Source organism: Colobus angolensis, unplaced genomic scaffold (genome assembly GCF_000951035.1).
Source record: "Colobus angolensis palliatus isolate OR3802 unplaced genomic scaffold, Cang.pa_1.0 Scaffold92, whole genome shotgun sequence".
Classification (NCBI taxonomy): domain Eukaryota; kingdom Metazoa; phylum Chordata; class Mammalia; order Primates; family Cercopithecidae; genus Colobus; species Colobus angolensis.
This window is the reverse complement of record NW_012123154.1, coordinates 8,233,441-8,249,057: the sequence shown is the minus strand read 5'-3', so window position 1 is coordinate 8,249,057 and position 15,617 is coordinate 8,233,441. Positions and strand designations below refer to the sequence as shown.

The following is a 15,617-nucleotide window of genomic DNA, read 5'->3' as shown; positions in this document are numbered from 1 at the left end:
GAAGGAATGAGAATGGTTATGAAAGTTTGCCTTTCTCCTTTTCCTAAATTTATTTTGTCTTTTACTCTTTTATCTAGGCTCTGAACTGGAAATTTTAGATCTTATAGTAGTGCTTTTCTAGCAATGTGTTCATTTTAATTCATCCCACAGAATGTTCCTGGAGAGATTGTTTTAAAGGACTTTACCTTTGCTTAATGATCAGCCATGGGCAATATTAGAGCTGTAAACCTGATTTTTATTTTGAACTAACAAAATACGTATCTAGTTCCTCCTTATCCATGAAGAATAGATGCTAACACCCCCAGAAGATGCCTGAAATTGCAGATAGTGCTGAACTCTATATATACTAGTTTTTCAATCCCATAACAGAGACAGCTGCAGTTTAAGCACCCTAATTTGAAAATCCCAAACTTTTTGAGCTTTCACATGACCCTCAGAGGAGATGCTCTTTGGTGCATTTTGGATTTTAGTTTTCAGATTAGGGATGCTCAACTGATAAGTATAATGCAAATATTCTAAAATCGGAAACACTTCTGGTTCAAAGCATTTCGGATGAGGAGTGCTCAGCCTGTACTAAGTGAGTACCAGGCAGGTAGTGTAGTGTATACAGTGAAGATAGACTGGACAAAGGGATGATTCACATCCCCAGCAGCATGGAGCAGCAGGACAGTGGGAGACTTTTATCACACTACTCAGAAGAGTGTACAATTTAAAACTTAGGAATTATTATTTCTGGACTTTTCCATTTAATATTTTCAGACTGCAGTTGACCACCAATAACTGAAACCTCAGAAAGCAAAACCTCAAATAAGGGGGAACTAGTGTACCTAACACGGAATCCTTTCTTGATACATAGGATTTACAGTGAAATTAATCCCTAAAGATCTAGTCCTTAGTTTTCCTGTGCTAAGCAGTGAAAGAAGACATTTCCTGCCAGTGTGCCTTCAGAACAGTGAATTTGGCCTGGAACAGTGGCTCACACCTGTAACCCCAGCACTTTTAGGAGACCAAGGCAGGTTAATTGCTTAAAGTCCAGTAGTTTGAGACCACCCTGGGCAACATGGTAAAACCTGGTCTCTATAAAAAAATAAAAATAAAAAATAAATTTTAAAAAACAATGAATTTAAAATAAAAACAAGGTATCTTCTCGTTTTTTGGGTTTGTTGTTGTTGTTTTTTTTTTTTTTTTTTTTTAAAGAGACAGGGTCTCATCTTTTGCCCAGGCTGGAGTGCAGTGGTGTGATTATAGCTCACTGTAGCCTTGAACTCCTAGGCTCAAGTGATCCTCCTGCTTCAGCCTCCCAAGTGGCTGGGACTGCATGTGTGAGCCACAACACCCAGCTAATTTTGAAAATTTTTCTGTAGAGATGGGGACTTGCCATGTTAGCCAGGCTGGTTTTGAACTCCTGGCCTCAAGCAATACTCCTGCCTCAGCCTCCCAAAGTGACGTGAGCCACTATACCCAGCTGTCTTCAGTTTGACCTAAGCTATGTGAGATGATTTGGCTATTTTTATAAAGCCCTTTTATGTGATGGCTCTCTCACTATCTTAAGTTAGCATGATATTATTCTAACTGCCAAAATTGCCTACCCAAGAGAGGGTCTAATTGTTAGTTTCCACATGGGAGAAGTTATTTGCATTGAATCTTAGCACGTTAGGATTTACAGATGTCCACTCAGCTACATGGGATGGAGTACTGATTATTTTATGCATATAACTAAGACATTAGGATTTCTTCTTTCACTTTTTTGTTGGTTTTTTGTTTTTGGAGACCTGGTGTTGCTCTGTTAGCAAGGCTGGAGTACAGTGGTGCAGTTACATCTCACTGCAACCTCCTCACCTGGGCTCAGAAGATCCTCCTCCCTCAGCCTCCCAAGTAGCTTGGCGTGCCACCACACTGGGCTAATTTTTGTATTTTTAGTAGAGACAGGGTTTTGCCATGTTGCCCAGGCTGGTCTTAACCCATTTATGCAGGAGATGGCAAATTTTTTTTGTGAAAAATCAGACCTTGTCAGTGGCCTTGAGCAGTAGGATGTAAATAACTCCCACAAGCTTAGCATTCCAATAATGGAACACTAGGCATAAATGGGTTAAACTCCCAGGCTCAAGCGATCCACCAGCCATGGCCTCCCAAAGTGCTGGGATTACATGCATGAGCCACCATGCCTGGCCTATTTTTCCATTTTTTCACTCAACAGGCTTTCTCTGAATGCCTGCTATGTGCCAGACCCAGTGCCTAGCACACACTTAGCCACATGCAGGGGGTCGGGGAAGGAGGGAGTATAGAAGAAGGGCCAAGAAGAGCAAGGTATTGTAGAGTGTTGAGTGTTAAACATGGCAGAACAGGAGCCGTCCATGCGCATTCTGAGGGTGGGAAGGGCTAAATATTTCCATTGCAAGATGAGAACTCAGAATGTGTAAATGTCAATATTTTTCAAGTTAGAGGATTTTGAATATAAAAATCATTAAAATTGGCTTTATGTTTACTTAATTAAAATGGTTACATTTTTGCAAAAGTAGAAAAAGAAGGGATTGAAAATGAAAAATAACTTCTTATAAGAGCTGTCTCCGTTTTAAACTCAGAGACAACAGTCACATTCCTCCCCAGCAATTCTTTAAAAAATAGAAATTAGTACCACAAGTAAAAGAGAAATCACCTAGCTTTGCATAATCTCTTGTGTCTGTTTCACAAGTGGATATAAAGACGACTTTTACATCCTGTTGCCTTTTGACAAGCGTTATATATCAAATACAGAGAAAATTGATTAAGTGTGGAGAGAAAACTTATATAAATTAAATTCAGAACCATTTTGTTTTTCATAATAAAATGATTGCTCAAAGAATTCCATTTGATGACTGTTGAAAGCTCACTGCAGTTTATGATATAACTGATAAAATCTGCATCCTTGGCCTTCCAACAACCTTTACACCAGCAGATGGTGGGCGTAAAGATGTCATTCATCATTTATTTACAATGGGCTTTATTTATTCTAGTGTCAACAGCTGCCCCAGGGAGTGGGTTATTGAATTCAAATGTGAGGCTCTGAGTTATTTGCTTCCTTTCAAATTTGTCTTCAGAGCTTAGTTGCTAGGAGTCCATTCTGTCCTTTAATAATGATTCATGTATTGTGAAGCCATTCAGTAAATTGGGTTGTCAGGGATTGCCAAAAAGGGTTTAGAGGTCTTTCGGGGTAGGAAGGTTGCAGGAGCGACTATGTGTGCACTACATGTGCATCTGGTTGACTTGAGCAATCTTGAGCAATAGTGGTATTTTGTAACTTTTTCCTAAGACTGATGAAGTTAAGTTTTCTTCTCTCCCTTTATGCACTCCTTCCCTACCTGCCTGTATTCTGTATATGAATAATGTGAAAATATAGAGGACATTGTATTAAAGGAAACTTTCCAACCTTTTCTTTCATCACAGGCAGGGCAAGAATCCTTTCGTTCCATCACAAGGTCGTATTACAGAGGTGCAGCAGGAGCTTTACTAGTTTACGATATTACACGGTGAGAACTTGAAAACTTTGCAATTCAGTAGTCAATACAGAGAGTTTTTCTAAATAAATGTGGATAACAGTGATGAAAGAACAGCTTAGCCTTTCTGCCCTGGCTACTCACCTTTAAAACTGCGTCTTGAGTCCAATTTAAATTTACTACAGAAACCTGCACCTGAATTGTTTTTATTTGAATTAGCACCTTCAAATTGAAATTGGCAATATTATTTAGTCATTGGAATTTTCTAAAGTGTGATTACATTGAATTTATAAACTGAAGTGTAATCAGTGAACTCTAAACCCAGATATGGTGCTTAAAACTACTTCTCGTTACATAAGTGGATGTGGCTAAAAATGGTTCTCTTTAATAATATGTATATTGTTCATTGTATACTGAGGGAAATGCTTTGAACATGGTAATTAAATTATTATTTATGTTTAGGAGAGATACATTCAACCACTTGACAACCTGGTTAGAAGATGCCCGCCAGCATTCCAATTCCAACATGGTCATTATGCTTATTGGAAATAAAAGGTAAAAAGGCTAATTTAGAGTTTACATTGCATTAGTGATGAAGACTGTACTGTTTATTTGACTGCTTTCCTTAACATGTGTTCAACTGTGAGTTACCAGCCTCTTAAGTTATAAAATTTCAGAAATTCTAAGGTGTTTCTTTTGATTTTTAAAATGATGATAATAAACGTTCTTGGAAATTATTACTGTTATTATTTGAAATAGTTTTTGTGTAAAGAAGTACTTTAAAAAGTAATCTGAAGGAGTTTTATCAGATTCCTGATGTAAAGTTAAAACCTACTGATTTATTTGGGGAGATGGATTGAACATTTTTGTGCTGTCCATTTAAAATATGAGAAAACCTTCTTGCTTGACCAGTTTCCATGAGCTTCCAAGAGTGTGGGAAAGTTTTCACTAATTTTTGTAGAAACTTACAGTGGTAAGAAAATATTAGTATTTTCAAAATGCTAGGCACCATTCTTTTTGTTTTATTTTGTTTTGTTTCTTTTGTTTGAGACAGGGTCTCTATTACCCAGGCTAGAGTGCAGTGTTGTGATCATAGCTTACTGCAGCTCGGCCTCCTGGGCTCAAGGGAATCCTGCCTCAGCCTCCCAAGTAGCTGAGACTATAGGCATGCATGACCACCCCCAGTTAGTCTTTTTATTTCTTGTAAAGAAAGGGTCTCACTTTGTTGCCCAAGCTGGTCTCCTAACCTCAAGTGATTCTCCCACCTGGGCCTCCAAAAGTAATGGGATTACAGGTATAAGCCACCACACCCAGCCCATTCCTTCTTTAGGGTTATGTTAATATTAGATAGGCAAAATCATGACTTATGTGATAATGAGGACATCTCAAAACTTTTATCTCATTAATTAACAAGATAAGGAAACTGGTAAGATATTTCAACCAGTTCAGAAGGGAACTCAAAGTACCACACATTTATAATCAAATAAGGAATACTGAAATGCATTTACAAGATGAATGCAAAACTGAACAATATTAACAGAGTATTAATTTTATTCCACAGGACACAGTCTGTGTTTCCATGAACAGGAATTATTTGCATTTATTCCCACAAGTTAACTTCTCTCTCTGCAATCTTTGAAAATGTGTGAGATGCAATTAAAATAGTACTATTAAGAAAATTTTTAAATGAACAGCCTAGGGCCAGGTACAGTGGCTCACATCTGTGATCCCAACAGTTTGGGAGGCCCAGGTGGAGGATTGCTTGATCCCAGGAGTTCAAGATCAGCCTGGGCAACACAGGGAGACTCCATCTCTACAAAAAATTATAAAATTTAGCCAGACATGATGGTGCATTCCTGTGGTTCCAGCTACTTGGGAGGCTGAGGTGGGAGAATCACTTGAGCCCAGTTGAGGCTGCAGTGAACTCTGTTCATGCCACTGTACTCCAGCCTGGGCAACTGAGCAAGACCTTGTCTCAGAAAAAAAACAAAGAAAATAGCATAATTTTTTTGCCTTAAGAAACTGGAGTAAGAGCAAATCAAACTCAAGGAAAGCCTCCTGCCCGTGGAAAAAAAGAGAAAGAGAAAACCAATGAAACCAAAAGCTAGTTCTTCAGAAGATAAAATAAAGTAGATACTGATCAGGTAAAAAGACAAACATTAGCAATATCAGGAAAGAAAGGTTGACATCACTATAGATAAAAAAGATAAAGAGAATATTGTAAATAGATTAAATAAATAAAGAGATATAACCATGTTCATGGATTGTAAGACTAAATATGTCTTCTCAAATTTATGTAAAAATTCACTGAAGGCCAGGTACAGTGGCTCACATCTGTAATCCCAGCACTTTGAGAGGCCAAGGCAGGAGGATCACATGAGGCAAGGAGTTCAAGACCAACCTGGGAATGTAGCAAGATCTTGTCTCTACAAAGAATAAAATAATAATTAAAAAAAAAAACTAACTAGGCTTGCTGGTACACGCCTTTAGCTCTACTTAGAAAACAGAAGTGAGAGGATTGCTTGAATCCAGGAGCTCAAGGTTGCAGTGAGCTATGATTGAGCCAGCTGTCCTCCAGCCTGGGCAAAAAAGTGAGACTCTGTCTCCAAGGGAAAAAAAAAAGTTTCATTGTAACCCTAATCAAACTATCAAATGTTGGCAGACTTTTTTTCGGAGTGTAGATAGTGACAAGCTGACTAAAGTTCTATGAAAATGCAAAGTCCACCGAATAGCCAAATCAGCTTTGACAAAGAGGCACAATATTGAAGAGAATTTACTATTCTACAAATTTTAAGATTTATTATACTATACTCAATTTAATATTGTTTGGCATAAGCAGACATAGATGAGTAGAGCTGAATAAGAAGTTCCAGAAGTAGATTCATGATATATTAATGATATATATGATATATTAATTTTTTGACAGAGATGCTAACTTAGTTGAAGAAGGGGTAATCTTTTCATCAAATGATGCTGAATCAGTTAATAGTCGTATGTAAAAATATGAACCTCAACCCTTACATTATACCATATACAAAAATTAACTGGAAGTGGATCATAGACCTAAGTGTAAGAGCTAAAACTACTTAAAATTTCTAAAGAAAACAAATTTTAGTGACCCTATTTTGGCAAACATTTCTTAAATGGGACAGAAAAAAGTATGAACTATAAACAGAAAAAAATCAATAAATTGCTCTTTAACTGAATTTAAAACTTTGTTCTTCAAAAGACAGTTACATTATTATACAACATCGTGACATGGTTAATGGTAATATAGTGCATTGTGGAAAAATGCTGAGTGGATGTTAAGTGTTTTCACCACAAAAAATAACTGTGAGATAATGCAAATTAGCTAGATTTAGCCATTCCACATTGTATATATACTTCAAAACAATATGTTCTGCATGATAAATATATGCAATTTTATCTATCAATTTACATAAATAAATTTGAAGAAAAACAGTTACAAAAATGAAGAGGCAAGCTACAGACTGGGAGGAAATATTTGTGAAACATAATTGACAAAGGATTTATATCTAGAATATATGAAAAATGCTTATAATTCATTAATAAGACATCCAGTTTTTAAAAATGAACAAAAGATTTGAACCAGCAGTTCACTACAGAAGATACACTACTGATGGGAATGTAAAATGATACAATCACTTTGGAAAACAGTTTGGTAGTTTCTTTAGAAATTAGCAGGCCGAGGCGGGAGGATCACTTGAGCCTAGTAGTTTGAGACCAGGCTGAGCAATGTAGGGAGACTTCGTCCATACAAAAATAATAAATTTTAAAATAAGTAGCTGAACATGGTGGTGCATACTTACAGTCCCAGCTACTACTCCAGAGGCTGAGGTGGTAGGATCACTTAAGCCTGAGAGGTCGAGGCTGCAGTGAACCATGATCACGCCACTGTATTCCTGGCTAGGCCACAGAGCAAGAACCTGTCTCAAAAAAAGAAATTAAACACACGTCTATATTTCCTAGCCATTTTACTCCCAGATGTTTACACAACATAAATATGTCTTCGTATGTCCACAGAATTATGTACAAATATTCATACCAGCTTTATTTGTAATAGCCCGAAACTGGAAACAACTCAAATATCAATTAACAGATGAATGGAAAAACAGTGATATAGCCTTACCACAGACTACGGCTCAGCTATAAAGAGGAATGAACTATTGATACATGCAGCAAAATGGATGATTCTCAAAATAATTACAGAGTAAAAAACTCAGATCAAAAATATCATGTGATTACGTTTATATAAAAATCCTAGTAAATGCGGACTAATCTGTAGTGGCAGAAAGCAGATCATCAGCTGCCTAGGGTGCAGTGGCAAGAAGGGATGGGTTACAATGGAGTCTGAGGAAACTTGGGAGACGGATGGCTTCACAGGCATACATATCTTAAAACTAAGCAAATTTTGCTTTTAAGTACAACTTTTATGTCTATTAGACCTCAAAAAAGCTATAAAACTATAATGTAAAACATCATTACACTGTATAGATTTTAGAGTGTTGTTTTAATAGAAATTGAGATTTGCTATTAAGAGAAAATATTTACTTAAGTGATACTTACATTATAAAAAGATAAACATTGTTTGTGTAGAGAAGAAACCATTATATTCTCTGAAGGTCTTTCCTGGGTATTCTTTTCCACATTTAAATCATCTCACTAAATCTTTTTAAGGTTATGAAGCTATTGGAGGGAAGCTTTAGTCTTTCTGTGATGGAAATAGTTATTCTGCCATTCAAGGTATGAAATAATAAGAGAAAAATACTTGGAGAATAAAGAGAATTTTTAATCCTTTTATTTTACCGATTTTTTCTTTGTGTCTGAAACGTGATGAGTGACAGCTTACTGGTGGCTTAAATTTGGTTGCCTACCACTAGGAGCTGATAGTTCAAATGTGAGAAGACATAAACAAAGCATAGTATGTAAACAAGAGATGTTTCTGATGATCGTAGGTGGGTGACCTTTAAAATCAGGAGTATAATGAACAACAAAGAACAGAAATAAATGGGATTATTATTTTTAGATGAATTGAATTGTGGGTACACATCAAAACAGGGAATAAGCAATTTTTGAATTAGAGGCATTAAGCAGTAGGGAACCAGTGAAGGGCAGTGACCTAGTTAGAGCAACAGATGACACAGATTTTTCTTACTATGGCTTTGTATTAATGAATTAGTTACATAAGAAATAGGAAGCAGACGTTTAAAAGATGAAAGTTTTTTAATGGTATAAGGATTACAATGCAAACCCTAAACAAAAAGGGGGCATAAATTAAAAGAAAGATGCTTAAGTAACCTAAGCAACTTAAGTGGAATTCAGAGGGAGTGAACTAAGACAACAATATGATGTAATGCCTGGAAAACTGAGGTATTTTTAAAACTTTGCACTAAGTATATAATCAAGTACTATGGCTTTTGAGTTTTTGACTTGACCTATGGAAAGAAATATATTTTACATCATGACCTAGTAAATAAATTGTGTATACACCTACACATAAAACAAAAGATTCATAAATTATACCTTTATACATAAGTTCCATGAAACAGTACATGCAGTGGCATGATCTCCTCACTGCAGCCTCCGCCTCCCAGGTTCAAGCAATTCTTCCTCCTCATCCTCCTGAGTAGCTGGGATTACAGGCACCCACCCTCATACCCAGCTAATTTTTGTATTTTGTAGAGAAGGAGTTTCACCATGTTGGCCAAACTGGTCTTGAACTCCTCACCTGAGGTGACCCTCCCACCTCGGCCTCCCAAAGTACTGGGATTACAGGCGTGAGCCACTGCACCCGGCCTATTGTTTCTTTTTTTAAAAAAATTCTGATTATTTCCTACTGAGTGATTTTTACAATTCATTGAGTCATGACACGGTTTGAAAAATCCTACCCAGGCTTAGCGCAGTGGCTCAGTCCTGTAATCCTAGCAGTTGGGAAGGCCAAAGTGGGAGGATCCACTTGAGTCCAGGAGTTCAAGACCAGCCTGAGCCACATAGTGAGACTTTGTCTCTGAAAAAATTTTTAAAAACTGCCCTGGAAAAGCCTTGGCACATGTATACACAAAATATATATATATAAAATGCTTATTGTAACATTGTTTGTAATAATGAAAAATTTTAAATAACTTTGTCTCATAGAGAATTTAAGTTGTATTGCATTCATTCAGTAGACTATAATACACCAGTTAAAAAATAAACTAGATCTACATGTGTTATATGGATAAATTTGAAAAACATAATGTTGACCAAAGTTAACAAGTTGTAAAACAGTAGCTACATCTGAATTTTTAAAGACATGAAAAAGAAATACCATTTATGGTTATAAACATGAGTATAAATGCAAAAACATGCATGAGAATGAAAACACCAAATTCAGGTAATGGTTACCTTTAGGGTAAGAGGGAGGAGAGTGGGATCAGAGACACACAGGTGATGATTCTGCTGATTTTATTTCTTAAAGAGAAAGAAACCTGAAATCTGGCAAATTATATGTCAAGACTAGCTGGAAGTATGTGGATATTATCATACATCTTTTTTCATGTATAAACATGTAATGGTAAATAATATGTAAAAAGAAATAGTAAAGGTTTTTAACTTTTAAAATAAAACACGCTTTAAAAGCAACTGCTACTTCCCCCCCACCTCACTGATACAATTCTAGTATGATAAAAATGAATACCCTGCTTTCATCGGAAATTTCTAGCTTATACTTTCTCCCTCCTACCCTTTCTCCTTTTCTCTCTCTCTCTCTAGTCTTCCTCCCTCCCTCCTCCTCTCTCTCTGTCTATATCAATTTTGCTTTAAGAAGAAACTGGGAATTAAACAAACTGGGATCAATGATGTAATGTATCTTTAGTACTTTGGATTTTACTAAACAATTTCCTATAGTTTCCGAGAGTTATATTTTAATCACATTCATAGAAACTCAGTCAGTCTGACCAATGGAGGAGGATAGTATAGTCCTGCTCTTTCAAATTATGTTGAGCAAAATGGCTTTCTTCTCTGGGAATGCACTGTACTCAAAGATATAAGGTATTAGACTAGAGGCTCCCTTAAGTCACAGCTAGTTCTAACATTCTAGAACTCTAACACAGACTCTTTCTTCTGTTGGATTGCTCTTGGAAACTAGACAGTGTGTTCTAAATACTAACCCTTATAATACCCTGAATACTACAGTTAGTATGTTAAAAATTAATTAAAAGAATGGTCATCACAACTTTGAATTCCATGGTACACTTTCCACAGATGCTTCTATTTGTACCATGTTGATTAATAATGCGACCCTTTCTTTCCCATATTTAGTGATTTAGAATCTAGAAGAGAAGTAAAAAAAGAAGAAGGTGAAGCTTTTGCACGAGAACATGGACTTATCTTCATGGAAACGTCTGCTAAGACTGCTTCCAATGTAGAAGAGGTAAATAAGAGGCCCTTTAAAATGTTCATCTTTATACTTAATAGAAATGTTTTACATATCTTCATTTTATTATTTAAGTTTTTAGTCGGATGGCCTTGGAACATCATAAAGTAGGAAAATTTCTTCCCTTTGAAATGCCTTGTAACATTTACCTTCTGTCAGACTCTTAAATCATATTGAGCCTTCTCTTAAAACCTGAATGCTTTCTTACATCTTTGTACGTATTTTCCCTCCCTCCCTTTTTCTAAACAATTTCCTATAATTTCTGAGAGTTATATTTTAATCACATTCATATAAAGTCAGTCTGGCCAATGGAGGAGGATAGTGTAGTTCTGTTCTTCAGATTATGTTGAGCAAAATGGCTTCTTCTCTGGGAACCCACTGTACTCAAAGATACAAGGTATTGGAGTTCTTTGGGTTGCATGGTAGGGAAATCTTTTTTGTGTTGCATGGGAGGGAAATAAAGAACACACTAATGAAATTTGGAAATGTTTCAAGACACCAGAACATTTGTAGCTATTTATATCCACTTCTGCTTATTTTTTTAAATTTTATTTATTTTTTTAACTGTCAATATATTATCACATCACCACTTCTGCTTAAAGTATTATAGTATTGCTGTGTAATATTTTACAAAGCATGAGAATTGTTTCATCTATTGATGAAATTTGTATTATTTCAATTATTTCCATTGATCAACCTGGACTATTGGAACTTTTCTGAACACAGTGTATTCTTTTATGATGTATGTGTTTGGAGGTAGTGTGTTTATACATATTATAAATAGATGATTACATAGTTGATCCTTTCTAAGGTAAATGTATTACTCTTATTTTATAAAAAGAGGTAATGAAGCTAAGAAAAGTCGTAGTTTATCCAAAGTAATGCTTAGTTCCCGATTTCTGGATAAGAACAGCTTATAACAGCTTATAAGAGCAACTACAGAAAGTAGTTCTGAAAAACAAATGATTTAAGAATCACTGTTGTAAGGATAACAGAGGTCAGGGTCTTGGGAAACAGCTACTATGTGCCTTCAACATAGTAAGCAGTCAGTAAATATTTATTAAGAGTGATACTTGGAGCTCTTCTGATTAACTCTAGAAATTGACCACAGTAATTCTACAGCATTGGTATTTTCACTGAAGAATTCTTTCTTAGGTAAAATATTATACAGTCATGCGTTGCTTGACAACAGGGATACATTCTGAGAAATATGTCACCGGGTGATTTCATTGTCATGTGAGCATCATAGAGCGTACTTACATAAGCCTAGATGGCATAGCCTACTACACACCAGCTATAGACCTTGGTGCCAGAGGAATGACATAGTGATGATTTCCCTTAGTTTTCTTTTTGCCACATACCCAAGACTGGGTGCTAGAGAAACAGGCAACCTAGAAAGGTCAACAGGCGCAGAAAAAGAAAGTTTTCTAGCCAAAGAACCAGGAAATAGGCAGGTCAGAACAGTGTTCACAAGTCAGAACACTCTTAGAAAGTAACCATTCTGTAGCCAAACATCACAGAAAAAACTGTGGCTCTGCTTCCACCATCCCCAGGCAGTAATGAAGTAGCACCCTACCACCACCATTTCGCTTGTTGGAGTGGAGTCAGAGGAAGCCAACTAAAGCAGTGGTTTAAATAAGACACAGAGTCTCATAAAATAGTATCTAAAATACCCATGTTTCAATAGAAAATCATTCATCATACCTAGAACCAGGAAGATCTTAAATTGAATGAAAAAAAAAGATAATAGGTGCCAACAGTGAAATGGCAGTGACGTTCGAATTATCTTACAAAGATTTCAGTGCAGCAATCATGAAAATGCCTCAACAAACAAGGAACATGCTTGAAACAAAAGAATCTTAGCAAACAAACAATTTGAGCAAAAGGAATGCAAAATGCAAAAAAAGAACCAAATAGGAATTTTAAAACTGAAAAAATACAGTAATTGAAATGTTAAAACTCTTTCAAAGCTCTTTGTACACTGGAAAAAAAACTTAGTGAATGGGCTCAACAGCAGAATGGAGATAAAGGAAAGAGATAGTGAACTGGATAATAGAACAATAGTAGTAACTACTTAGTCTAAACTGCAGAGAGAAAATTGAGGAAACAAATGAACACGGCCTCAGGGACCTATAGGATTGTAGCAAAAGCTGATGTTATATGATGCATCATAAGTCCTAGAAGGAGAGGAAAAAGGAATGGCTGTGAAAAATACTCAAAGAAGTAATGGCTGAAAACTTCTTAAATGTGGCAAAAAGTATATAAACCTACAGATTGAAAACAGCCCCAAAGAGGTTAAACCCAAACAAATCCACGTGATGACAAACCTCTGTATGGTCAAATGTCTGAACATGAAAGACAAAAAAAATCTTGAAAGCAGCAAAAAAATGGCACCCTACCTGTAGGGGAAAAACAGTTCTAATGATAGCAGATTTATCATCAGAAACCATGGAGGACAGAGAAAATAGCACAGTGGTTTTTGTTTGTTTGTTTGTTTGTTTTTATTATACTTTAAGTTCTAGGGTACATGTGCACAGCGTGCAGGTTTGTTACATAGGAATACATACGCCATGTTGGTTTGCTGCAGCCATCAACTAATCATTTATATTAGGTATTTCTCCTAATGCTATCCCTCGCCTAGCCCCCACCGACCCCCAACAGGCCCGGGTGTGTGATGTTCCCCACCCTGTGTCCAAGTGTTCTCATTGTTTAGTTCCCACCTATGAGTGAGAACATCCTTGTGATAGTTTGCTGACAATTATGGTTTCCAGCTTCATCCATGTCTCTGCAAAGGACATGAACTCATCCTTTTAATCCAGTCTATCATTGATGAACATTTGGGTTGGTTCCAAGTCTTTGCTATTGTGAATAGTGCCATAATAAACGTGTAGCACAGTGTTTTTCAAGAGCTGAAAGAAAAGAACTATCAGCCCAGAATCCTTTACCCAGCAAAGAAAAAAAAATTAGAAATGAAGGTGCAATCAAGACATTCTTAGAGAAGGAAAAACCAAGACTTTGTTAGTAGCAGATTTGCATAAAAGAATGGCTAAAGGAAGTTTTCTAATAGAAGTGGAATGATTGAAGAAAGAATCTTAGAAAACCATAAAAGAAGAAAAATAAATAAAAATATGGATAAATATGATAGACTTTTTTCTTCAAGTCTTGCAAATTATGTTTGATGTTTGAAGTATAAACAACCACTGTCTGATGTGATTATCAGTGTATTCCAGAAATATCATAAGCCATGGGAATAAAGGAGTGCCACGAGATTTGATTAGCCTGCAGGAAGGCAGGAGAAAGAAAATAGAAAAAAAGTAAAATGGCAGATGTAAGCCCTCATATATCAATAACTAAATGTTGGTGGTCAAAATACACAAATCAAAAGGGATTAGCAGAAAGAATTTTAAAAACAATGACTCAGCTATATGGTATCTGTAAGAAACTCACTTCAAATATAACAGTACAGTTAGGTTGAAAATAAAATGTTAGGTAGCTACATTAATATCACAGAAAGTAAACTTCCCAAGAGCAAAAAAAAAAAATTATCAGAGTGGTACATTATATAATGATAAAAGAATCCGTTCTCCAGAAAGATGTAACAATGCTAAACATGTGTGTACCAGATATGTGAAGCAAACACTGATAGACTGCGAGGAGAAATAGAGAAATTCACAATTATGGTTGGAGACTCCAGCATCCCTTAGGTGCCCACAGAATATATACCAAGATATAGACCATGTCCTGGGCCATAAAATGAACCTCGATAGATTTTGAAGTATTGAAATCATACAGAATATATTCTCCAAACAAAATGGAGTTAAACTAGAAATGAGAACAGAAAATAGGAAAATCTACAAATACTTGGAAATAAACAGTATGCTTCTGTGTGTCAGTGAGCAAGTCTTGAATTACAAAAAACACATTGAACTGAATGAAAATGAAAATACAACATACCAATTTGTGGAAAACAGCTAAAACAGTGTTATAAGAGGGAAATTTATACCGTTAAATGCACACAATAGAAAAGAAGTCTCTTTCTTATACCTTATACAAAAACTAACTCAAGATGGATTAAAGACTTAAACATAAGACCTAAAACCATAAAAACCCTGGAAGAAAACCTAGACGATACCATTCAGGACATAGGTATGGGCAAAGACTTCATGATTAAAACACCAAAGGCAATGGCAACAAAAGCCAAAATTGACAAATGGGATCTAATTAAACTGAACTTCTGCACACCAAAAGAAACTATCATCAGAGTGAACAGGCAGCCTACAGAATGGGAGAAAAATTTTGCAATCTATCCATCGGACAAAGGGCTAATATCAAGAATCTGCAAAGAACTTAAACAAATTTACAAGAAAAACACCCCATCAAAAAGTGGGCAAAGGATATGAACAGACACTTCTCAAAAGACATTTATGCAGCCAACAAACATGAGAAAAGCTCATCATTACTGGTCATTAGAGAAATGCAAATCAAAACCACAATGAGATCCCATCTCATGCCAGTTAGAATGGCAGTCATTAAAAAGTGAGGAAACGGCCAGGTGCAGTGGCTCATGCCTGTAATCCCAGCACTTTGGGAGGCTGAGGTGGGCGGATCACAAGGTCAGGAGATTGAGACCATCCTGGCTAACAGGGTGAAACCCCATCTCTACTAAAAATACAAAAAATTAGTTGGGCATGGTGGCAGGCTCCTGTAGT

General features: G+C 36.2%; 1 protein-coding gene across 1 annotated transcript in view; it reads left to right on the top strand.

Annotated features, from left to right (window-relative positions):
• RAB2A (RAB2A, member RAS oncogene family) overlaps nucleotides 1–15,617 on the top strand; it is a 63,070-nt gene that overhangs the window by 21,645 nt on the left and 25,808 nt on the right. Inside the window, exons 4-6 of the mRNA XM_011931947.1 lie at nucleotides 3,424–3,506; nucleotides 3,936–4,028; nucleotides 10,794–10,905. Coding sequence (XP_011787337.1) covers nucleotides 3,424–3,506; nucleotides 3,936–4,028; nucleotides 10,794–10,905 — 288 coding nt within the window. The remainder of the gene's footprint in view (nucleotides 1–3,423; nucleotides 3,507–3,935; nucleotides 4,029–10,793; nucleotides 10,906–15,617) is intronic.